The following is a 25,812-nucleotide window of genomic DNA, read 5'->3' on the forward strand; positions in this document are numbered from 1 at the left end:
CAGGCGCAGCGGCCGGTGAACGACCTGCATTTCTTCTGCGCAGGCGCAGCCGAAGAAAAAACAAGAAAGGGTCATAGAGAGTAGCAAAAAGAGTTCTTTAGCACCACAGGTCTGGTTGGACGCTTCCTGTCCGGCGCTGAGCTTATGTATTCAATGACAGCCAATGGAAGACTCCACTCTAATGGAGGTGGCCGCGAGACAGCCATACGGCTCTCCCCTTCCGCTGATGAGGTTGCCTTTTCCATGTTTACCAGGCTTTAAGGCAGTGCGAAATTGTATTTCTGTTTTGTATTTCTAGGGGGCGGCCTGTTGTGACGCAGGCGCAGTAGATGTTTGGTGGGTATGAATGAAGACAATTGCATTACGGCAGCCTGGATTGTCAATTCATGTTGAAAATAATTTAAAAAAAATTAAATTCATGTGAATTTTTAAATTCAGGAGCAGCAGTGGCGTAGTGGTTAAGAGAAGGTGCATTCTAATCTGGAGGAACCGGGTTTGATTCCCCGCTCTGCCGCTTGAGTTACGGATGCTTATCTGAGGAATTCAGATTATCTGGGGAGTTCAGCTGGGTGACCTTGGGCTAGTCACAGTTCTTCGGAGCACTCTCAGCTCCACCTACCTCACAGGGTGTTTGTTGTGAGGGGGGAAAGGAAAGGAGATTGTAAACCCCTTTTCCTACAGGAGAGAAAGGGGGGATATAAATCCAAACTCCTCTTCTTCGTCTTAAAAGTAAAATGCATGATGCTGATTCGTGTGACTTTAATTTAAAAAAAATAATTTTTTATTTAATAAATTATTTTTAATAAATTATGTTTTAAAGGGGTAAACATGACAGTTTTTGAGAGGAAGTAATTCCAAAGGGATAGTCTTATAGGCAGACTAATTCCAGACTAAGCTCACCTATTGATTTCATGGTGCGTTTCAGAAGTCTTGCTGTGCCTTAAGAACTAACATTTTAGTTCTTTATTTAGCACTTACATTTAATTTAGCAAGGTTTATTTTAGCATAAACCTTCGGAGAGTCAGGCACCGCTTCCTCAAGTGATTTTGCAATCACCTAGATCCACACTGTTTGCTTTGCTTCTCTTAAAAGCGCTCCTCTCGTTTACTTCTGAGTGCCAAGATAGGCCTTGGTCTTGCCATGTCTCCAGGTGAGGATGGGAGAATGTGGCATCCTGGCTGTTGCTGCCAGTAATAGTGTTATTTAGAGCTATGTTATGCTATGTAGAAATGTGCGGGCTAATTGTACTTGCAATTTAAGGGAGTTTGAACCTGGGTCCTTACAGCATGGTCTTGGCCGCTGGTGGGAAGATGAATATGTGCTATTCTGCTCTCCGTACATTATCTTCTACTGTTTTACTACTGTTTTTCTGAATAGTATAACATAAAATGTCTCATATGTTATGCTTTGTTTCCAATTTCTATAATCCTGGTTCTACATGGTTTATTAGTTGTCTCATCCTATTGACTACATCGTTTTATGCTGTGTTATCCGTCCTGGGTCTTGGTGAGAAAGGTGGACTATAAAGTAAACAAGTGCTACTGTTGCTGTTTGGAAGAACAAGAGATATGACATCCACCAGAACCTAATGATACCTCATTTTGTATCAGACAAGATTTTGGGAGAGGTGGGATAAAAAATGTCCTCAGCAAACAAATAATTGTGCTGCAGAGATACTAATTAACCAAATCTGCGTTATGGTAAGCAATTGATCTGCATCAGCAGGAAACCAACTCAAGCCTTATTACTTGAGATGTGCTTGAGTGGGAAGTCTGCTTTTTCCAACACAGAGATCTCTTTTGCCATCTGCTGGATAGTTTTGGAGTACTTTTAAAATGTTCCTGGACCCTGATAGTATTTGCTGTCTTGACTTGGCCAGGTCTGTGGTAGACTTTGCTTAACTGTGAAAAGCACTGAGGTTCTATCTAGGCAAAATTCAGACTCTCTTTGAGAAAGCAAAAATTACTTTAAGAATACCTTCCATGCAGTGCAAGAAATTGCTTTGTATTGAGCTGGGCTTAGGGGAAAATAAGGAAAGATTGCTGCAACTCCTTTCCCCCACTAGTGGTAGGAAAATCCATGTGGGCGATTCAGAGCATTCAAGAATAACAGCAGGAATCTTTTTAATCTTTGGCTGGAAACGAATGCCAGAATATTGTTGCCAGTACGCTGAACATTTGGGGAACCACTTGACATTCTTTCCTGCTTAGAGCTCTACCTCATTAGAGCGCATTAATACATATGTTTCCTCTTTCCGACACAGGATGTTTGGTTAGCGGGTTGTTTCCTTCACCATGCGCAAAATACTTCTTGAAGTTTGCAACGCGGCCAGTTTCTTGGCTCAGAAGAACAGCCTGATTATCGTTCTCTCCATCCTCCCCAGTGTACGCATCTCCTCCTGGGGATGCTGCTTTTCAGATCGCTATAAGCAACAGTCGACTTGAAGGTTTAATGCTCCAAGATTATGAAACAGTTCTATGGAATGGCTCTGGCACAAAGGTTCACTTGCAAAGGATCAGCTGTGGTCAAACAGAGCTCCCCAACATGTACAGTAGAGTTATTCTAAGATCACAGCCCTTGGGAACAAATTCCACTGAATTCACTGGGACTGACTTCTGCCTAAATATGCTTAGGGGAGGGGTTCCAGTAGACAACTCTGTTTAAAACTGGAAAGCAGCAGTGGCGTAGGAGGTTAAGAGCTCATGTATCTAATCTGGAGGAACCGGGTTTGATTCCCAGCTCTGCCACCTGAGTTGTGGAGGCTTATCTGGGGAATTCAGATTAGCCTGTACACTCCCACACACGCCAGCTGGGTGACCTTGGGCTAGTCACAGCTTCTCGGAGCTCTCAGCCCCACCTACCTCACAGGGTGTTTGTTGTGAGGGGGAAGGGCAAGGAGATTGTAAGCCCCTTTGAGTCTCCTACAGGAGAGAAAGGGGGGATATAAATCCAAACTCCTCCTTCTCCTCCTCCTCCTCCTTCTTCTACAGTAGAGCTATTCTAAGACCACAGCCCTTGGGAACAAATTCCACTGAATTCACTGGGACTGACTTCTGCCTAAACATGCTTAGGGGCGGGGTTCCAGTAGACAGCTCTGTATAAAACTGGAAAATGGTACTTCTGCTCATGTACAGAGTTGCCTATTAACCTGGCTCCTTAGCAGCAGCCTGAATAATCATCTTCCAGTGGCTGCAGATTGGTGGTGCAAAAAGTCGTCATATCGCAGCTGGCTTATAGAGGGACCCCACGGGGTTTTGTAGGCAAGAAATGTTTGGAGGTGGTCCGCCATGACCTGCCTCTGAAGATTTCTAGAAGACAGATGGGAGCAGGCAGAAGGGTGCGTGTGAAGAAACAGCAGTCAGTGTTTGGCACGGACAAAAATATTTAAAGAGGAAGTACCTTTAGATCAAGGGTCTCCCTATCCGGATCGGATATGGGGTGGCAGATCAGCTGGTTTGTAGGCGTGCTTTTCTGCAGAGCAGGATTCACACACAAACTGAATAAGCCACCTTGCAGCCTCTGTTTACGAAGGCCTTTTTATAGGGCTTCTTAATCTTGACATAGCTTAGGATCTCAGTATGTCTTAATCAGAGACGTACTGGGCAAAAATGGCACCTGGGGCATGACCGGCTCCCAGCGCGCCCCCCCTTGCCCAGCTCCCCATGCCCCCCTCCCAGCGCCCCACTTACAGCAGCCAGCGGGAAGGCCGGGGGGAGGGGCTCGGTGGTGGGCTGGGGTGGCTGGGGGAGGGGCTCGGCTTCAAGCCACCAAGCCCCACCCCCGGTCTTCCTGCCCCCCCAGATATGGAGGGCAGGAGCTGGTCATGTGGGGAGGTGCACCGCATTATTGTAGGCATACTCCGCGTAAGGTAACAGATCCGCCCAATTATCTTGATGATAATTAGTATAGCTTATCTTCTCCATATCTGGGGAGGGCAGGAGCTGGCCTGCAGGGAGGCAGGGGGGTTAACCCGGCCAGTGAGCAGCGCCCCGCCATGTGGGCAGCACCAGCTGGGGTGCCACAGTGCGGGAGAGGCAAGGCGCAGGGACCCGCCCAGCGTGCGCCTGGTGACATGGAACACCCTGGCTTAATTTGGTCCTGCTTCTATTCTTCCATTTCAGCTCCATCTGTGTATCTGTCAATCAAGCAACTATAACAAGGCACCGCAATGCTCCAGTCATGTCTCTCCTCCAAAGGAAGCCAAACCCAGGTAGCCCTTCCTCCGGAAATTCTTACTGCTTAAGGACACAAACCTCCCGTGCAGTTTTGACCCAGTCTGGACTCTGGCTTACCTAAGCAAAGCATATTCCCAGGGGATAGACGTGCCAATCTGTTAAACCAAAACCGCAATAGCGAAGTATCTTGCGGCACACTCAAGACTTACTGGGAGAAACGTTTGTCAGATGCATAGAAGTGTTATCTGCAGGTGATTTTATACACATGCAGGACTAGAGAAAAAAGACCCGACACCCCCCCACCCTTTGTGATTTTTGTATTGCATCTATCTGCCAAATAGAAAACGTGGCTCCTGCTCCACAAACATGGAAGTCACAGTAAAGCTGTTCGTCTTTACAAGAGGCTTGGTTGCAGGCAGGGGCTCCTTCCGCACATGCAGAATAATGCACTTTCCAACTGCTTTCAATGCTCTTTGAAGCTGTGCGGAATGGCAAAATCCACTTGCAAACAGTTGTGAAAGTGGTTTGAAAACGCATTATTCTGCGTGTGCGGAAGGGCCCAGGGTTTCAAGTCAGTTAGCAAGTCCATTATCACCATTAACCCTTAGGGGGTTGTTAGCCAATAACTGGTCCTGAAATCTCCCTCCAATTACAGACCCAGCTTGGTAAAAAGAAAAAAAACACACCTTTTTTGCCGGCAAGAGGGAGAACACAAGCAACTAGCCTTACCCATTCATTCACTCCTTTGGAAATGCATCAGCCGGAGCTTTGGAGGAGGGTTTTTTGGTAAGAAGCAGGATAATGTTTTAGCTTTGGACGCTTCCCTCCCCTCCCTTGCATGCCACCCCTCACTCTCCCCTCCCCCACCCTCCGCCAGGTTCCGATGCCAGGCCCCCTCCCTCCCTTGCATGCAGAATAATGCACTTTCAAAGCACTTTGCAGCTGGATTTTACTGTGCCGAATAGCAAAATCCACTTTCGAACAATTGTGAAAGTGGATTGAAAGTGCATTATTCTGCATGTGCGGAAAGGGCCTTTGAGAGCCACCAGTTTCATTTATGTATTTGTTCCATTTGCTATGCTTCCGCCCCCCCCCCCCCAAAGGGCTCTGGGTGTCATACAACAGAATACTGAACATCAAATATAACACTCCATAAAAATAGCATAAAGCCATTAAGTTTAAAACAGTAGAACGGCGCAAAGTCTTCAGATAGCGATCAACATTTCGTCCCTCGAGGGCAGTCCAGATGTTACAGTCCCCAGAGTAAAATAAAGGTAGAATAGAACAAAATTACAGAATGACAGGAATGGCACATAATCAATGGCTACCCCCCCCCCTCCAAAAAACCCGGTGGGACAGTTCTGTTTTACAAGCCCTGCGGAATTGTTTTCCCTGTTGGTGGGACATTTTTGTAATCCGCCGGGGGCCATGGCCAGAAAGGCGGCTTATAAAGAAAACAAAACCGCCCCAGAGTGCCCGGGCGCAGCCCCGCTGGCCGCCCGTTCCTCTGGCAAAACCGGCCTCACCGCGGGGAGCCCCCTGCTGCCCTCCTCCGCAGCCTCGTTTTCCCAGCCCGGGGCGCGGCGCCAGGAGGGTCCCGGGCCTGTGGGCACCCCCGAGCTAGGCCCCGCCTCGTCCCCGCCCGCTGGGAGGAGGCGAGAGGAGCGCGGGGGCGCCGGCTGAGTCGGGGGGCGGCCAGTCCCGGCCGGGCGGCGGCAGGATGCGGCTGGGAGGCGCGGCGCTGCTCGGGAGGCGGCGCGCCCTCGGAGGGACCTCGCCTCTCCAAGCGCGCCCGGGCCAGGGAGGCGGCTCGGGCTGACCCGGCTGAGCAGGGCAGGATGAGCGCCTCGGCCGCCACCGGCGTCTTCGTCTTGTCCCTCTCGGCCATCCCGGTCACCTACCTGGTCAACGCCTGGCCGGCCGCGGGCAGGTAAGCCACCGGACCGGGGAGAGAGAGGGAGTGAAGGGCGCTTTGCGCGTCTGGAAAGCGGGCTCGGGTCAGGGCAAGGAGGCTTTTGCGCGCGTCTGTGCCTCGGGCTGCGCAGCGCTCCCGGGTCTGGGTGGCAGGGAAGCTCTCCAAGGGGCGCGTATTTGCGCTTCTCGCAACTTGGTGGATGACCTGTGCAGGTCGCGGTTTATCTGCCCCGTGCTTCATCGCCTTGCTTCCGAGTAAGCGCAGAAGACGCGTGGATCTTGCCTGGAATCGGGATCTTGGTTGGATCTTGGCTGGGTGCGGCGCGCACGTTTGCTCTTTTATGTTTTCACGTAGGTTTTGTGCCATCTTGTTTGTAATGGGTTTCAATGTTTATATCTTTTATCGTGCCTTATGTTGTTGTATTGTTTTATTATATGTCCATATGTAAGCTGCCTCGAGTCCTCTTGGGAGATTGGCGGGGTAGAAATGTAAAATAGAAACAAACAAACAAACAAACAGTTTTTTGGCTTCCAGGGGTCAGTGCTTCTGCTTGGGTTCAGTTTCTACAGCGCCACTTATTCCTCCTGACTGGCACTGTTCAGACGTGGCGAAACCACCCACAAGAGGCTTAAGGAGCTTATTTTAGGCATGAAGGGGGGCAAACCCATGTCTGTTGTTGGATTCCCCCAGTCTTAGCGTCCCTGGCACAATACGTAGAAATATAGCATTGGACGTGACCTCTGAGGTCATCTAGTCCAACCCCCTTCACAACATAGGATATTCACAATGACTCTCCCCATCCCCGCAGTGACCCCTGATATATATGGCAAAAGACTACCCTCTGTATCCAGGCATATGGATCGAAGATCGCAGCGCTTCTACAGTTCCCTGTGAAAATGCTCTAGCGCATAGGTGTCAAACTCGCAGCCCTCCAGATGTTATGGACTACAGTTCCCATCATCCCCTGCCAGTGCCATCCTAAGCAGAGTTATGCATTTTAAAATTATGATCAGTGTGCTTAGATAGGCTGGTAACTCGGCTTGGGAGTACAGTGTAGAAATGCTTTCCCGCTTTCGTGGCATCGCTATAAACCTGGGGACATCACTAGAATATATATTCCATTAAAAAAAAAAGTATTTTCTGTTTTTCCTTCCCCATAAGTGTACAAATGCTGAAAAATACAATATTATTTTAATAATGACATTTGAAGACATATCCTTTCTCAAGGGATGTGCGTGACCTTTCAGAATAGTTGCTTTTGCTCCTTTGTAACCTGTGATAGCCAGAGAACTTTCTCAGTAGGTGTGCTTTAAGTCCAAGATAGCAGGCCTGTTCAACCCACTTTAAAAAACAACTAAAACCTGGGAAGTATATTATAACACAGTGGGAGTAATGGATGTTTTTGTGTGGATTGGTTTTCATTTCCCCCTGCACACTGTTTCTGTCCACCATGTTTTTATCTTGCCCTTCCCACAAAGAGCCCTCCTTTTTTTATCTTGACAACAACCTGGCGAGGAAGGCAATGCTGAGGGAGACTGCTGGGCCCAAGATCACCCAATAAACTTCTTGATGTGAGCATTTGAACCTGCGGCTCCTGAGTTCTAGTCTGACGCTCTACCACACCACACCTATCTCTTGACAGCTGTTTGTTTCTTATTGCTTCCTTCACATCTGTAGATCTTTGACTGCAAAGGCCAAAATGTGCAAATTACCTCCTTGGAATTCTAAATGCATTAAATGCAAAACCCAGTTTAAATGGTGTGCTTGGAAACTACCTCAAACTACCTGCAAAGTAGCCAAAGGATGGCAAAAGTAGATACTGTTCGTTTGTTAGGTTGCTTACATAAGCACTGGTGGTATTTTTAGAAGCAGTGTTGTGTAGCCTGCAAGGGACATTGTGTGAAGAGAGGAACAATAGCTAGTGGCTGGCTTCATAGCCGGAAGTGGCAGGATAGTCACTGATCCAGAACAGGGCTCGGCGTCTGGACCTGTCTGGAAGCCCTAACTCAATATTTAAGGTTTCACACTTATTGGTAAGCAGTGAGAAGAAAGTATGTGTTCCAGAGACTCTCCACTGCTTCTTTGCCTTTTAAAGCTCAGCAGTGGCATAAAAGGATCCTAGCTGCCATAAAAAAAACACAGCTAGACTACTGCAATCCTATCTGTATGGGTCAGTCCTTGTAGAGTGTTCAGAATCTGCAACTGATCCAGAATGATTCACTTTGAATGTTAGTGGTGACTTTCCTTGAGGAGCATATTTCATCTCTGCTTCAAAACTGTCATTGATTACCAGTTTCTAGGCCTAACGATACCACAAATGCTCTGGCACCAGTATGGATCAAGCCATAAATGGCCTGGCGCCTAACCCTATGTGAATCATTCCAGACCCATAGCTCCTAAGATGATGGTTGTTAGAGACCTTCTGGTTGCAGGATCTCTCATTGCATGATGTAGTGGGTTAAGAGCAGGTGTACTCTCATTTGGAGAACCGGGTTTGATTTCCTGCTTTGCCACTTGGGATGTGGAGGCTTATCTGGTGAACCAGATTTGCTTGTGCACTCCAAAACATGCCTGGTGGGTGACCTTGGGCTAGTCACAGTTCTTTGGAGCTTTCTCAGCCCCACCTACTTCACAGGGTGTTTGTTGGGGGTGGGGGGGAAGGGAAAGGAGATTGTAAGCCCCTTTGAGTCTCCTTCCAGGAGAAAAAGCGGGAATATAAATCCAAAGTCATCGTCCTCCTTCTTCTCCTTCTCCTTCTTCTTCTCCTTCTGCTTCTCTCCTCCTCCTCCTTTTCTTTCTGTGGGATTTTAATGCGAGGTGGTAGATCTGCAGCCCTTTAGAAGCATGTAGTGGTGAGAAATGTTTCTCTCCATGGCACACATCTTACCTTGACCTGCCTCTGGAGATGCCAGCCATAGATGTGACTAAAATGTTAGGAGCGAAAACTACCAGACCATGGCCACGTAGCCCAGAAACCCCACAACAGCCATGTGATTCCGGTTGTGAAAGTCTTTGACAGTACATAGCCCTTGTCATTTACATTGTTGTGCACTTGCTATGGTCAGCCCATGTCTGGCCCAGGACATGGGATGCTTCCTCTCCTCTTTTCCCCCTCCCTTTCCATTGCTGTGGTTGGGTGTATTTTCTCACTCTTTATACGTTGGCTTTGCAAACCAGGGGCGTACCTAGGCGAACTTGAGCCCTGGGCAAAACCTGAGTTTGATGCCCCCCCCCATGGGTGGCCACCCTCCCCCACCATGACCAAACAATGATTTTTTCCACCAGGTCGTTTCAAAGTCACCATCACATTATAGAACATCCCCCAACTCACAAATCTGAACATAGCAATGGGCCATGCCACACAGCTGAAATAATATTTGGAAAACATTTTCAAAATGCTTTCAAAATGTTTTATTACTGCTATGAAAACATTTTATGGTGTTGTATCCAGTCCCCCCAGTTGGGGGAAACAGCATCACTTTCAAGCTCATTGAAACCGGGGGGGCCCAGATTCTCCCTTTAAGGTGGATTTAAAAGGAGAATCTGGGCTCCCTAGTTTAAACAAGTGATGCTGGAATCCACCCCCAAACAGCATCATTTAAAATGGTGCTTAAACTGGGGACCTCAGATTCTCCCTTTAAATCCATGCCGAAGGGGGTAGATTTAATAACAACAACAACAACAACAACAACCTTTATTAGGCACTGAGAGAATAAAAGAAAGAAAGAAAACAAGCATTGGTGGGAAGGGAGTGAATTTAAAAAGAGAATCTGGAGAAATTTAGGGGGTGCCTGTTGTCAGGGGTGCAATTATTAAGATAGCAGCACCAAAATTTCAGAGTATCTTCGTGAGACCCTACTGATGATACCACTCAGATTTGGTGAAGTCTGGTTCAGGGGGTCCAAAGTTATGGACCCTCAAAGGTGTAGCCCCCATCTCCTATTAGCTCCCATTGGAAACAATGGGGGATGGGGGCACTCCCTTTGGGAGTCCATAACTTTGGACTCCCTAAACCAAACCTCACCAAACCTGGGTGATATCATCAGGAGAGTCTCCCAAAAAATCCCTGGAATCCCTCACAAACCTGCAATTTTGTCGCCCACCACAAGGTGGCGCCCAGGGCAGCTGCCCACTTTGCCCAATGGGAGGTACGCCTCTGTTGCAAACACTGTGTTATCAACTCATTCGACACCTGCTGTTGCACTTCTGTCAGTGGTGTGCAATGTAGGTGGTTGTTTTTTATTTTAAAAAATAAACTTTATTCATCACATTTCAACATGTAACAACGTCAGAGTGATACAATCACTAAAATTCCGTCAGGTAATATCAACTAAATAAAATGTTCCAAATTTGGTTTCCCTTATAGCTTCAAGAAACTAACTGATTCCTATCGTCTGCAATCTTACAAATTCCATTCTTTACCATATTACTTATTAATTAATTGGTTAACCAAGGATACACCGATCTTACACTGCAAGATAGGTTGTTTTGACCCTGGGGAAGGCCATCTTGTCTTTGGGCCGTGGGACTGGTGAGGGGCCATTCCCCTTTGGGAACGGGTAGTCTAGGGTGGTATCCTGTTACAGGGGGCATGATGTGTGGTATAATGGAGGGCGCCTGTCTGCTTTTGCTCTTGTTTTGGCAATAGATGTCTAAATATTTATTCTCGATGCTGCGTCATAATAAAGATATCATCTGAACACAGAGTCTTGTTATTGAGCAGTTCAGGGGCATGATCTTGAGGTTCGTGTTCTTAGGTACGAGCATTTTGTGGCAGACATACCAATTGTTATGTTCTGGAAAATATTTTTCCCCAAGGCTGAAAATCTGCAAAGGTCTTACATCTATTTTAGCATGTGAAAGGTTGCTTTTTAAAAAACCCATAACCATCTGCAAACTGCTTGCTGCTATCACAGGTTTTAAGAAATGCCTCCTTGAAGCAAGAGAAAATACTAAAATAGTTTTATCGGCCGTTTGGGAGGTCTGTCAAAAATAGAATCATTTTGCATGCTGAAATCTATGAAGCATCTTGGATAACAAAATGCTGCTATTAACTACTGGCACATAAGCAGCAACAAAAGAGAGTCTTTGATAGTGGTAAGGTAAGAACGGAGAGTCACGATGGTGTAAGGGTTAAAGTGCCGGACTAGGATTTAGGAAACTCGGGTTCGAATCCCCGCTCTGCCATGGAAACTTGTTGGGTGACCCTGGGCCAGTCACACACTTTCAGCCTTGATCCTGGCAAGCACTTGGATGGGAAACCTCTAAGGAATACCAGGGATGTGACATGGAGGCAGGCAATGGCAAACCACCTCCAAACCTGTCATGCCTTGAAAACCCCAGCAGGGGTCACCAAAGTCAGCTGTGACTTAATGCAAAAAGAAGAGGTAAGAATAAGGTAACCTCAGTAGAGGTATCCTACCACATAGCTAGCTTCCATCCCCCACTGGCTTAACATTATGCTTAACTCTGGTGTGTGCCAGCCACAGCTTAGTAGCTAACCTAAACTATAACTTGAAACTCCAGATGTATAGGCCAGCTGTGGCTTAGAAGAGGAGGAGGAGGAGTTTGGATTTATACCCTGCCTTTCTCTCCTGTAAGGAATCTCAACGCAACTTACAAACTCCTTTCCTTCCCTCTCCCCACAACAGACATCTTGAGAGGCAGCTGGGGATGGGAGACTTCAGAGAGAACTGAGATGAGCCCAAGGCTTCATGTGTAGGAGTGGGGAAACAAACCGGGTTCACCACATAAGAGTCCGCCACTTATGTGTAGAAGTGGGGAATTAAACCCGGTTCTCCAGATTAGAGTCCACTACTTTTAACCACTATTATCACCACGCTGCACGGCTGCTTTTGGTTTTCAGGACTTTTTGTTTCTCAGTGTAGGGACCTTTGGTAGTAGAAAAGCTTAACTGCAGTTTGTCAGCCCTGCACCAAACTGTGGTTTGTGCTTCTGTTTATCACCTGAACCAGTTAGCTGGTTTGAGACATTCCACTGAAGCATAATTAAATGTAGTGTGGTGAGACGTCTGAAATGAACTGGTGAAACATGGCCACAATATCCGCCTAGTTCTACATCCTTTTATGGACTTGACACTTGCTTTGGTGAAAAAGGGGAAGTGGTGCCCAAGAGTTGTTCCCAAATGCAATTTCCTTTGTCAGTACTGGTACCAGTCAGTTAAGCTGCCTGTCAGAGAATCGTATCCGTTCCCATTGAGAAATTTTTGCTAAGCTTCCACGAAACTGCAGCTTTTTTTAGAACATAGTCAACACGTCATCTTCTGATTTTGGTTGTTATCTGAGGGGATGACCTAGAGAAATCATAAAGATGAGCTTTCCCCCCCCCCCCCCTTCTTCTGGTATTCTTTGTTGTCTCTGTTGCAGTTCCTGGACCATCCTAGCTGTGGGATTGCTGGTCCTGCTCTTAGTGGCTCTCGCAGCTCGATTTTTGGTGAAGAGGAAACCACCCCAAGACCCACTGTTTTATGGTATGTGTTGGTTCCGTACCCTGACCTGGATGGACCAAGTCTTGCTTCAGTCTTGTCAGATCTCAAGGGCTAAGCAGAGTTGGCCCGGGATAGTACTTGGACGGGAAATCACCAAGGGAGTCCAAGGTATTTGGCTTTCAGATGTAACAGCCCTCTGAAATCCTTCAGTTTGTGCGCTCAAGAAACTTTCCTATATTTGTCTGCAGATTTATACCTGTGTTTGCTAATGTCAGTGGGATTTACTTAAAACATTTTAAATTGTTTTTCAATATATAGTAAACAAAACAGGAAAAAAGCAAAAGAAGTCATAGAAAACAGTCAAGATTACATGAAAGCAGAAATCTACCCATCACTATATTAAGTGCCTATTACATAATTGATTCCAGCATAACATTTTCTGTTCATTGGAGAGACCTTATAAGGTCTTAGAATCTTTATCATTTGTTTACTCCTAGGCTTTTTTTACTAGTCCAATTACTATATCTTAAACAGTATTGATTTTTCAGTCCTTGAGTTGTTTAGGTTTCACATAAGTCAGTTCAGATTGAAGACTCCGTTTCTCCTCAAATTTGTCTTTGGAGCGTCGATTTACAAGATTAGTTAGTTTGGCCATAGTAGCATATTCTCTGATTTTGTCTTCCCAGCATTCTATTGTGAGACCTTTATCAGATCTCCAACTTGTTATTAAGTACCAGCACAGTTCATTCAATATTGGGATTTACTTTTGAGGAAGTTGTGTTCGAATTGCAGCCCTGATGTCCTATCCACACTATATTAGATGGCATGTTATGATGCCTACAACGAATGTGTGTATGTATTTCTCTTCTTCTGTTGCTGCAGTCTATGCGGTGTTTGCTTTCACCAGCGTTGTGAACCTTATCATTGGGCTTGAACAAGATGGCGTCATAGATGGATTCATGGCCCATTATTTGAAAGAGGTAGATAAATAACGTTTTGAATAAGCATAACGGTTGGAGTGGATTGGTGGGTGATCGGGGTTTAACTCTTGTTCAAATATTTACTTGAAAGGGGAAGGCGGGGTAAGATAAGGCTTTGAATAAGTCCAGGGAGGTAATTTATGATTGTTTGCTTTCAATGCAGGTGATGAAATGGCTAATGTGATTTGCTTACCTGAAAGCTGCAAAGTATACATTTACATATGGTTTGAGCCTTTTGGTTTAACAGACTGTAATGTTGATGCATAGTTATATTTACAGATCATATTTGGGTAGAACCATAAATCCATCTGTCCCTAAGCTGAAAAGTCCCATTTTCTGAGCTCACTCTCCATTCCCCCTCGCCTGTTTTTTGAACATTTTGAGCATTTCTGTGTGTTTTATTATTTGGGAGGGGTAATCTTTGACGCAACGAGTGTACGAGCGCAGCACGTGGCATATGAAGCACTGAAGTGTCAATTCAACAACATAGTAAAAAAAAAGGGGGGGGGAGCCCACAAAATGGCAGTCAGGAATCATTTCGAGGGGGTGAGTGTGGACCTACATCGTGGTAAAGGGGGGATTGAAAACATTTTGAAAATGTTTTCAGAAATTTGTTCGGAAAGGGCTGTCAAGTTTTATACAGCAAAGCCTCCATTCCAAATTTAAGGACTCGTTTATTAAAGGAAACCAAGGCCCCTTCCGCACACGCGAAATAATGTGTTTTCAAACCACTTTCACAACTGTTTGCAAGTGGATTTTGCTATTCCGCACAGCTTTAAAGAGCACTGAAAGCAGTTTGAAAGTGCATTATTCTGCATGTGCAGAATGAGCCCAAGATAAAACACCTTAAAACAAACTTCCCCATTTCTGGATGCTATTTCTAGTTTCCACATCCTAGTTTTTGTATACCTCCTTCCCTAGCAACACGTTCTCTTAAAACAACATCCTTGAACACTACTTAAGCCCCATTGACTTCGACGGGTTTTTCCTTCAACTTGCTGTGTGTTGTGTTTTTTAAAAGTTTACATTGGAGGAATACGCATAGCTGTACCAAATACGCTTTATGCAGGACAGCCCAGGGTTGTTTTTATTTGTACATCTTTGCATTGCTTTTTAATGACATGACATTAGGTTGCCTGTACGTTTGTTTTCTTAGGGTGAACCCTACCTGAACACAGCATACGGCCATATGATTTGCTATTGGGATGGCTCCGTGCACTATCTGATGTATCTCTTAATGGTGGCAGCTATTGCTTGGGAGTAAGTCAGGGTTTTTTTCCCCCCTGCACTGTTTGTATATGTTGCACACGTTCTGGAAATCAACCCGGAACTGGCTTTCCAGCCATCTTGGGGGGTGGGCAGGCTTTGGAGCCCCCTGCCAGGGCACGATTTTTTCTCAGCTACTTTTTAAAGAAAAACTTGAAACTTTGGGTAAATCAACAGTATTTCAGGTTCTGCATTTATCTGGTCTGTTGATGTGCCTCCTGAAAACACAAGACACTTTCCCCAAACACTAGAAAACGTAATTTTTTCAAAAATTGGTATCCATCTATATATATAAAAATCTATCAGTGCATTTTTCTGCTGAAAGGTAATCTCCCAAACTACTGGACCGATTGCTTTGAAATTTTCACACAATGTCTCATTTGTGTGCGGCCAGGTTTCTATACTGTTTCCACACCTCCTGTTGTGTACATGTCACAACTGTGCCAGTTATTGTGTACATGCCACACATGTGACAGTTGGAACCACAGTTCTGTTCCGCAACAGTGCCATCTGCTGGCCATCAAAGCAACACCCTCTGATACAAGGGAAACCATGCCTTCTTTGAAAACCGCTGCCATCTGGAGTGAAAGGGATGGCCTCACCGTCTGGACATGGCCAGCCCACCCTAGCGGAGGAAGGGGAAGGTAGGGGAGAGTCCGGGGTTTTGCTGGACCAAACGCTCTGAAATTTGAATACAACGTAGCTCATGCCTCCCAGTGTGTTTTAAGCTACTTACCTAGCTCATGTACCTCACTGGCCAAGGTAAACCATGATAACAAGCTACGTTCCACCCAGTTCTCCCACACACACACAGGAACCAAAAGCCAAGTAGAAATGGATAACCTTTCATACACACATCTCTTAGGGGTGCGTTTCAGTCGAACTGTGAGAGGTATTGTGTACCTGCCACACCTGTGACAGTTGGAACCATGATATGGTTCCACAGTAGCGCCATCTGATGGACATCAACAGCAACACACTTCGCCTGCAAGGGAACGGAATGAAAGGAACAGGGTTTGCCATCTGGACATGGGCCACCCACCCTAACAGAAGAAGGGGAACGTTAGGGAGGGAGGGGGCGGGATGCCATGCAAGGGAACGGGAGAGAGGGAGGGGAGCGAGGGGTCCCTTGCCCCTCCCCTCCCTTGGAAGCATTGTTCAATGACACATGTTTGAACCGTTCGCTTTCCCTTTTCTTTCTTTTTCACTTCACCAGACTGAAGCCACAGCAACGCGTGGCCGGGCACACTAGTTGCTCATAAATAGTTACTGATCAGACTTTGGGTTGTTTCCTAGCAACAATAGAATGTCTTTCCTTCAGAATTAAATTGCTATTTGTTGCTCCACAAAGAAGATATGTGCTCATGGCAGTATTATGGGAGCTGTCTAGCACAATGTAATTCAAGGAGACATGCATAATTTTTAGGCCAGGATCATGCTATGCTAATTTGCTTTGGTTTTACATCAATTAACCTTCTATGTCTTGCCCCAGAGAGTCCCGGGGATTGTAGTTTGGTGCAAGTGCCAAGAAATCTTTAGTGCCTCCCTGACAGAGCAATGCCCAAGAGATTAGGAAACAACAATTAAAAATGTATAATTTTGTAGTAATAGATATGAATTTATTAGTTAAGCCTTTAAGAACTTTGTATTGTAGCATTCCATGCCAAAAAATCCTAAAAGCTTATCCTATGGTGTACATTGAGTTGATAGGTAGAAATATTGGATTGGGAAGTGACTTCACAAAACACCGCAAGTCAATGTAAAACAGCAAAAAACCTTAATAAATGCTTTGGGTTGATTCTGATTATTCCCACTATAAAAGAAGAATCTCCCTCTGGAAAATCCACAGAGTTTAAGCCATTAGAATAAAGTGGTTTTGAATGGAGTAACTCAGAGTTGTGCTAAAAGATTTCTTTGGCAGTGGTCTCCCGTTCACTGGGAAGAATATGTGGATCCAACCCCTTTAAGTGTAATATTCTTAAGGATTGCTTATAAAGATCATCCCAGTAAAAGATAGAATCAGGGTTGCTTCTTAATGAGCAATTGTGTATAATCAAGTGTGCATGTCTTCCTATTTGTATTCATTAGGGAAACAGCTGCTCCTGAAACACGGAAATTGAGGGAAGGAATCTAGAATATTTTGTGGGAAGACTATGCCCCTACCTATTGCTAGAATCCTGCATAAAACATCTTATGTTTTCACATGCATTGTTCTGGAAGTCAGATTATTTTGGAACTCAGTAGTATATGGATATGTAAACCCCAGATCTCTCTCTTGCAGTGAGACCTACCGGAATATTGGTCTATATTGGCTGGGATCCATAATGATGAGTGTTATTGTCTTTGTGCCTGGAAATGTTGTAGGTAAGAAGATCACTTAATCCTCTCTGTGCCATGCCAAGACTGACTTATATTAGGATCCTGCATTTGATGTGACCACAAGAATATTTTCTGACTAAAACTCAGACAATAATACACGGTTGCATAACTGAATACCTCTTTGCGTGACTTGGTAAACCAACAAGAAATCAGAAGGACCGTAGATTTTGATCTTGTACCTAGAGGGCATGCATATTTGTGTTTCATGCCTCCTGGAGTAGAGGGGGTGGTGTGGAATGACTCTTTTGTTTGTTCCATGATCAGTTAAGCCTTGAAAGAAAATTCACTTGGGTCTGGTGCAGATAGATGTCCGTAAATTGTTTCACGTGGGGTAACCTGAGAAGAACTGTCCGCCCCGCACCATTTGCTGCTTCGGTTGTTGAGCATTTGTTCTGCCTGCAGAAGATTGCTGGTTCAGTCCTGGGGATCTCTGTTTACAATATATCAAGTAGGAGGTACAGGGAACACAACAGCTTCAGGACACGATAGACCAGTGATGGCGAACCTTTTCGAGACCAAGTGCCCAAATTGCAACCCAAACCCACTTAATTTATCGCAGAGTGCGAACACGGCAATTTAACCTGAATACTGAGGTTTTAGTTTAGAAAAAAACGGTCAGCTCCAAGGCATGCGTTACTCGGGAGTAAGCTTGGTGGTAGTCGGTGGCTCTGCTTTGAAGCAACCGTGCAACTTTTCCAAAGGGTGAATCACGACCCTAGGAGGGTTTACTCAGAAGCAAGCCCCATTGCCAGCAACCGAGCTTATTCCCAGGTAAAGGATCGCGCTTTAGTTCTTCGCATGAAAATCAGTGGGGTTCAACAGCGCTTATCAGGGTTACCCACACTGCTTCCCCAAAACTAGGTCTTAGGTTTAATGCTAGTAATCGAGCCCAACGGCCCAGGCCAGCCTAGATGTGTGTGTGTGGGGGGATGACTCTGTTTGTGTGTGCCCACAGGGAGGGCTCTGAGTGCCACCTTTGGCACCCGTGCCATAGGTTCGCCACCACTGCGATAGACTGATGGTCTGTCAATAGAAGGCAATTTCAGTTAGGGGTTCACACATCTCCAGTTTGTAAAAGTGATGGCTGATGGTTTCCAGCATGGAACATTGGATAAGGTGAACTGCAGGGGTATAGCACCTGGGCAAGGAGTGAAAGTGTCCTGCCCTGTCCCCCGGTCCTGTGTGGTCCCCACTCCACTGAGCAACACGTCTGGATTCTGATTGGCTAGATAGCAACTGCACTAAACTTGGGAGCATGGATTTCTAGGGAAGCGTGTGCGGGATTGGGCTCATTGCCTGCTTTCTCCACCTCCTTTTTTTTGTCAAAGGAGACGCCAGGGTTCCAGCCACCGTCTCAAGCAGAACAAACTCTTTTGCCTGGAAAGAAGCTTGCTGTGAAACGAAAGCCCACCAAAATGCTTTCTTCGTTGTCCAGCCTTACATAATAATGGGGAATACCATAGCATGAAATGCCTTGACCTTGTTTGCCAGCGGTGCATCTCTTACACTTAACAATCTTTTCTAGATCCTTCATGGTTGCTTTTCCCGGTCTGAATCTCCCTCTGATTTCTTGGTCGCAGTCTTCCATTTGGTTGATGATGAAGCCAAGGTGTAGGACAGTGGTGGCGAACCTATGGCACAGGTGCCAGAGGTGGCACTCAGAGCCCTCTCTTTGGGCACACACAAACAAAGTGCCCCCCCACACACATCCAGGCTGGCCTGGGCCGCTGGGCTCGATTATTAGCATTAAACCTAAGACCTAGTTTTGGGGAAGCAGTGTAGGCAACCGTGTTAAGCGCTGTTAAACCCCACTGATTTTCATATGAAGAACTAAAGCGCAATCCTTTACCTGGGAATAAGCTCGGTTGCTGGCAATGGGGCTTGCTTCTGAGTAAACCCTCCTAGGGTCATGATTCACCCGTTGAAAGAGTTGCACGGGTTGCTTCAAAGCAAAGCCACCGACTACCACCAAGCTTACTCCCGAGTAACGCACACCTCGGAGCCAACCGTTTTTTCCTAAACTAAAACCTCAGTATTCAAGTTAAATTGCCGTGTTGGCACTTTGCGATAAATAAGTGGGTTTTGGATTGCGGTTTGGGCACTCGGTCTCGAAAAGTTTCGCCATCACTGGAATAGGAAGTCTTTGGTCCCTTCCACGCATGCAGAATAATGCACTTTCAATCCACTTTCAATGCCCTTTGCAGCTGGATTTTACTTTTCGGAATAGCAAAATCTGCTTGCAGACAATTGTGAAAGTGGATTGAAAGTGCATTATTCTGCATGTGCGGAAGGAGCCTTTGACAATTTCCGTTCCTTCATCGTCAACCTTAAAGTTGTGTGAATCTACTAAGAGTTCCTAAATTGACTAACAGCCCTATTTACTAACGGTTTTCATTGTTGCTGAACAGGGAAGTATGGAACGAGAGTCTGTCCTGCGTCTTTATTAAGTATACCGTACGTTTGTCTTCCAACGTGGGCTGGATTCAGGATCTATAATCAACCGCCAGCGATGTGCAGCTCTACAGCCAAGGTAACGTTCTGGTTTTTTTTTTAAGAAAAGAAAAAGCCAACGAAACGCATCTCTTTTTGATTTCAACATTGAGTCCGTTGTAATCAACAATTCCTTGGAAAGCACAAAAATAGAATATGCTTTAGGGCCTCTCGTCCTTCGTATGTTTAAATAAGGAGGTGAACGATTAAGGATGACCAGGCTTCTATATACAGCACCATACAATTTGTCTATCGAGCTCAATAGTGCCTCCCACCCATTTCAAGAAATCTCGTGTCGAGGATGTCTCTGTTAATGCTAAATGGAAAAGAAATTGAATTAGCTTTGCAGTGTTTGCTAACGACAGCTAAATTATATGGGACAGCTTATATCCCAAGCGCCTGAAAAGCCTTACTTTAATATTAGATTAAAAGGTTTTTGACCATGTGTTAATCAAATGTTTTTGCCTGAATTGTTGGTATTAAAGTAACAGTGTGGGAAGGAGACTCATTTGTTATTTCGTTCAGCCTTGTCAGATTTTAATTGATGAGCCTTTGCCCTGGGTGAAATTGAACATTTCAGCCACCTATCAACCGAGGCCAAGTTTGTGTCTGCAATGGGATGCTAAATATAGGGCCCTCTTATTTGATCCTCTTGGCTTTTTTTGGCTATCCTCCTATGAAATCTGCGTTTCCTCTGGGAAAGAACTTGGTTCTTATCATTCAATTTATGGCTTCTGTAGCAGACGAGAATAGCGGGACTCTAATTCGGGTGCTTAAATGGTCAGGAAGCTCAAACAAAATGACCTGAAATTACTCTCCCAATAAACTGTTGGTTAGAATAGGGGGCACTGTAAGCAAGGATAGGAATCAAACTCCCAGATCCGGACCTAGCCCAATATCCTAGCCACTCCATCACACTGCCTCTTGTATACTGCTGGCATTTGTGGAGCATTTTAACTATTCACATCCATCGTAATCCTTACAACAGTTCTATAAAGTAGGCCAGCATGGTGTAGTGGTTAAGAGCAGGTGCACTCTAATCTGGAGAGCTGGGTTTGATTCCCTGCTCTGCCATTTGAGCTGTGGAGGCTTATCTGGTGAACCAGATTAGCTTGTGAACTCCAACACGTGCCAGCTGGGTGACCTTGGGCTGGTCACAGTCCTTCGGAGCTCTCTCAGCCCCACCTGAGTCTCCTTACAGGAGAAAAAGGGGAGATATAAATCCAAACTTCTACTCCTACTCCTCTTCTTTATTGTTGCTTTGCAGAGCCGGTGCTCAGAGCAACTGGTCAGGCGGAGTTCAGCCGGCGAGACCATCTCAGAGGAGAGATTTGAAATGGGGTCTTTTGGGATTGCAGCTTGTTAACCATGCTGTACCAGCAAGGCTGGGAAAGACCCCTAGGCAAGCTAGGGATGCCAACCTCCAGGTGGGATGTGGGGATCTCCTGGAATTATAGCTCCTCTCTAGGCTGCAGAGAAGAAGAAGAGTTTGGATTTGTACTCTGCCTTTCTTTCCTGTAAAGAATCTCAAAGCAGCTGACAAATTCCTTTCCCTTCCTCTGCCCACAACAGACACCTTGTGAGGTAGATGGGACTCAGAGAGTGGTTAGGAGTCGGCGCTCTAGAATGCCTCATTCTGGACATTTTTGCACTCCTAAAGAAGGTATACAGCTATTGTAACCACTAACTAAGAACTCATAGATTACAATTGTTCCTATGTATACAGTTGTCTTTTCTGTATAGGTGTATTGTTAGTGGTTTGTATTTTTTTAACTTTCGGCTATGTGTACTCACAGCTGTTTTAGATAATAGACAACTGTGCACGTTTTCACTTTTTGACTCACTTAGTAAATTAGTAGTAAGTATCGAAGTTTCTCCAGTTCTCCAGGTAAAGTCCACCGCTCATGTGGGGGAATGGGGAATCACGCCAGGGCTCTCCAAATTATAGTCCACCTCTCTTAAACACTATACCACGCTGGCTGTCAGTTCTACTAGAGCAGGGGCCTGCAACCTGTGGCTCTCCAGATGTTCATGGACTACAAATCCCATCAGCCGATTGGCCATGCTGGCAGGGGCTGATGGGACTTGTAGTCCACGAACATCTGGAGAGCCACAAGTTACAGACCCCTGTGCTAGAGAAAATGGATGCTTCGGAGAGTGGACTCCGTGGCATTGTACCCCAGTGATGTCCCTCTCTTCCCAAGGCTCCAATCCCTAATCACCCAAAGTTTTCTAACTTAAATCTGGTAACTCTATCTCCCAACTCCACTAGGGGCAGGGGCAACCTGGCAGATGACTGACTATGAGGCAGCTTTGGGCCAGTCCCAGGGTCTGCTTAGAGAGCACCGAGCACAGTAACCTCGTTAAGCGTGAACAGATTGGCGTCTGATCGGCGACTTGCTGGAAGACCTCCAGGGAATCCCATGAATCCCAGCTAGAGTTGTATGACGGGAGAAAGGTGGAATATGAAGTGAGAGCCAGCGTGGTGTAGTGGTTGATTCTAATCTGGAGAGCTGGGTTTGATTTCCCCCTCCTCCACTTGAGTGGTAGAGGCTTATCTGGTGTACCAGATGTGTTTCCGCACTCCTGCATTCCTGCTGGGTGAACCTGGGCTAGTCACAGTTCTCTCCCAACTCTCTCAGCCCCACCTGTCTCACAAGGTGTCTGTTGTGGCGGAGAGGAAGGGAATGGAGCTTGTAAGCCATCTTGAGTCCTTACAGGAGATAAAGGTGGGATATAAATCCAAACTCTTCTTTTTCTCTTCTCTAAGGCCCCTTCCGCAGACGCAAAATAATGTGTTTTCAAACCACTTTCACAACTGTTTGCATGTGGATTTTGCTATTCCGCACAGCTTCAAAGAGCACTGAAAGCAGTTTGAAAGTGCATTATTCTGCCTGTGCAGAATGAGCCCAAGTTTGTTCAGTTCTCAGAATTTAGGTACCAGAAAGGTACCCTTTCTTCTGTGGTCTGCACATGGAGCCTGTTTGCGTATGTGGAGCACGCAAGTTAACGTAGGTGCTTACCACACACATGGTGTAAGGAGAACTAGCGTGCTCCAGTAGTGGCATCGTCTCTCCCTTCCCTCTGGTTGTTTGCTTGTTTCAAAACACAGCATGCATTTAGGGACGGATGACAACTGCTAACTAGGCTGGCTCTCGAGTAGGCATTGATAGACAAGGCCACCCTGTTGGCAGATGTTCGAATGATTGCTTGCGCAGCCAGCGTTTTATGAGTGTCACGCAGCCATTGCTCCGCCCAGCCCTGTGTGTTGCTGGGTTGGATAGTAAACTGGCCGGCTCCCCTGTGTGGATGACTGGCCCGCAGCAGGGCCCCCATAGACATGGTTGAGGTCCTTCATGTGTGTGTGTGTTGGGGGGGCTTTCCCCTAACATGCAGAAGAGCATGCCCATAGTTTTAATAATAAAGAACTTTCAGCTGTGGTTAGATTATTTGTACTTCAAATGAATTTTTAACAAAGTCATATTTGTTTGTATGCTTATTGAGTCTCCAGAGATATCACAGGGTATGAATGTAAACAGACAGACAAGACAGACAGACAGACAGACAGGTACATGTTTCATAACCGCTGGAGCAAAGCTGAAATTTAATAGGTATTCAGAGGGAAGTGTCTGCTCACCTGCCCCCCCCCCCCCCGCCCCATTTGTTTCACTGTAGAAGAAGAAGAGTTTGGATTGATATCTCACCGTTCTCTCCTGTATGGAGACTCAAGGGGGCTTACAAGCTCCTTTCCCTTCTTCTCCCCACAACAGACACCTTGGGAGGTAGGTGGGGCTGAGAGAGTTCTGAGAGAATTGTGACTAGCCCAAGGTCACCCAGCAGGAATGTAGGAGGGCAGAAACACATCTGGTTCACCAGAGAAGCCTCTGCCACTCAGGTGGCGGAATGGGGAATCAAATCCGCATCTCCAGATTAGAATCCACCCGCTCTTAACCACTACACCACGCTGGCTCTGTATGGGGCCGTCAGCTGACATATAAAACAAAAATATGCGGTGTAGAGAAGCTGGTTGCAGTGGTAAAAACCCCCCAACAATTTAACTCCAATATTCTTCATATGATAAGATATCTACACAATTCAATTGTTAAGGAGACTTAAGGGTAGAATATCCATACACATCGTGGCAAATGTTTTGCTGTTTGCAAAACGGACTTGCCTTTTTTTCTGTACTGTCTTGTTTAGGTTAAGCAAGGACAAAAGGACATTCTCTGTATAGCTTCCTCTAGGGACAGCCACGCAGTTTCTGCCAGTGACTGCAGATCCTGTTTCTGAAATGTCAACTACCCTAGTTGACAAGTTTGTCTTTTTAAAAAATCCATTGTAAGCCCCGCTAGAGATGCTTCTGGTCATTCGTATTTTTATCTTCGTTATGCTTCCATTTTGCTTCTCCAGTTCAAACCTCCTGGTGCAGTTTCTAACGACAACCAACATTTTGCAGTAAAAAACCAACCTGAACACTTGATCTTAACCTGTGGAAGAGGACATTGTTTATTTATTGATTCATTTGTGTTCTGTCTTGCAATCCAAACATTATCTAGGCAATGTACAAAAAAAGAGATTAAATCACAATAAATACAACCAGCAATCACTAATCTTAAAATAATAAAACAGCAATCTAAGCATGTAAGTCAGGATGATCTGGAAGGGAGTAAGTTTTTACCATCTGTTTTCTTTAACAAGTAGTACTGTACAGTTATTATTGGGTGTGTACAGAATGGTTGTTTTAATTTTTTAATGATCCTTTGTTATTGTTATTGTTAATTGTTATTAATCTGTTGTGACCCGCCCTGAGCCCTTCTGGGATAGGGCGGGATATAAATTTGAAAAATAAATAAAATAAATAAATAAAATAAATTGTGGAAAAGAATTCTGAACAACAAGGATTACACAGCATTCTCCATTACAGCCAAATGGCTGTTCTCTAATAGAATAAAACAGTTCTTTTGAATTGTATGATCTTGCTCTCTCTAAAATACTCAAAATGAGCTTGGTAGGTGGGACCTCCATAAGCAGGAAATTCCATGAATGCCACAACAGAGAATACTCTGGGCTGGATACAGTGGCAAAGCTACCAGGGGGAGCGGGGGCGCGCCGTGCACCGGGCGCACGGTTTTGGGTCACGTGGGGGGCGGAAAATTCCCCCCAGACCCCTCCCCCTCCCCCCCGCAGCCCCTTGGGGCCCTCCCCCCCCCGGCGTCCCCCCTCACACTTACGTTACAAATCGAGCAGGCTGGGAAAAGGCTTCAAAGGCCCTGATGGGAACTACATTTCTCAGGGTCTCCTGGGAAATGTAGTTCCAACCAGGGCCTTTGAAGCCTGGAAGGGAACAGGCCTCTTCTCCAGCCTGCTTGGTTTCTAAAGTAAAGGGGAGAGGGGGCGCGAAAAAGCCAGAGTGTGCACCGGGCGCACTCTGGCCCAGCTACGCCTCTGGCTGGATAGCTTTCCTACTACACATCAAATAGCAAAGGAACTTACTGTAACCTCTCTTTAGGTATGGGATGAACCACAAAAAGAGGCTGGGTTCTTCTTAAAGGAGAGAACTCTATCCAGTAAAGATATTATTTCTCCATTATTTGCTTACAAAGGTTATATCTTTCTTTCCATTTCAGTATCTGGTTTTACACCAAACATATTTCAGTGCACAGAACTGATTGTCTGGTCCAGCTATAACTGCTGCCGCATCTCCTGCAAAGTGTGTTTTGATTGTGGTTTGCCTTAGCACAGAAATTGTTCTTGTTGGTGGTTTCTCTGAAATACGACGTTATGTTGCAGGCAATTAAAAAAGTGCAGCAGAAAGAACTGCTTAGAAGACCTCTAGATCTCTTCTTGGCTGCATACTTTGTCTTTGCAACTGGATTTTGCCTGTTTAGGGGCATGGTGAGTAGATCGTAAGTAAGCCTCCTGTTTTGTTTTTCTGGCGAGCTTTGGTTGGGGGGTCTGGACTTCATAAAGTGAAACGAGCGTCATCTTCAGTCCAAGAAGGACGGGCCACATTTCCTGACAGCGGCGGCCCCTCTTGACTTAGGGATGCTAACAAAGAATTTCATACTAGTTAAGCTTCCCCCAGATCATTGTGGTTTGCTCTAGGGAAAGTAAGCGCCATCTAACATTCCTCCATAGAAGTAACTGTCTTTGGTCTTC

At 45.7% G+C, this 25,812-nt stretch overlaps 1 protein-coding gene across 6 annotated transcripts in view; it reads left to right on the forward strand.

Moving 5' to 3' along the window:
• Positions 1–95: 95 nt before the first annotated feature.
• Positions 96–25,812, forward strand: part of TM6SF1 (transmembrane 6 superfamily member 1) — a 31,199-nt gene continuing 5,482 nt past the window's right edge. Inside the window, exons 1-7 of one of the 6 annotated variants that reach the window (XM_048481968.1) lie at positions 96–231; positions 12,477–12,580; positions 13,421–13,518; positions 14,675–14,778; positions 17,066–17,148; positions 19,572–19,693; positions 25,444–25,548. In XM_048481968.1, coding sequence (XP_048337925.1) covers positions 164–231; positions 12,477–12,580; positions 13,421–13,518; positions 14,675–14,778; positions 17,066–17,148; positions 19,572–19,693; positions 25,444–25,548 — 684 coding nt within the window. In that variant the 5' untranslated portion in view covers positions 96–163. Of the gene's footprint in view, positions 232–5,788; positions 6,106–12,476; positions 12,581–13,420; positions 13,519–14,674; positions 14,779–17,065; positions 17,149–19,571; positions 19,694–25,443; positions 25,549–25,812 lie in introns of those variants that run through there. The other 5 variants (XM_048481969.1, XM_048481967.1, XM_048481970.1 and 2 more) reach the window with 5 other exon arrangements.

The sequence above is a fragment of the Sphaerodactylus townsendi genome, linkage group LG17 (genome assembly GCF_021028975.2).
Source record: "Sphaerodactylus townsendi isolate TG3544 linkage group LG17, MPM_Stown_v2.3, whole genome shotgun sequence".
NCBI classification, from domain to species: domain Eukaryota; kingdom Metazoa; phylum Chordata; class Lepidosauria; order Squamata; family Sphaerodactylidae; genus Sphaerodactylus; species Sphaerodactylus townsendi.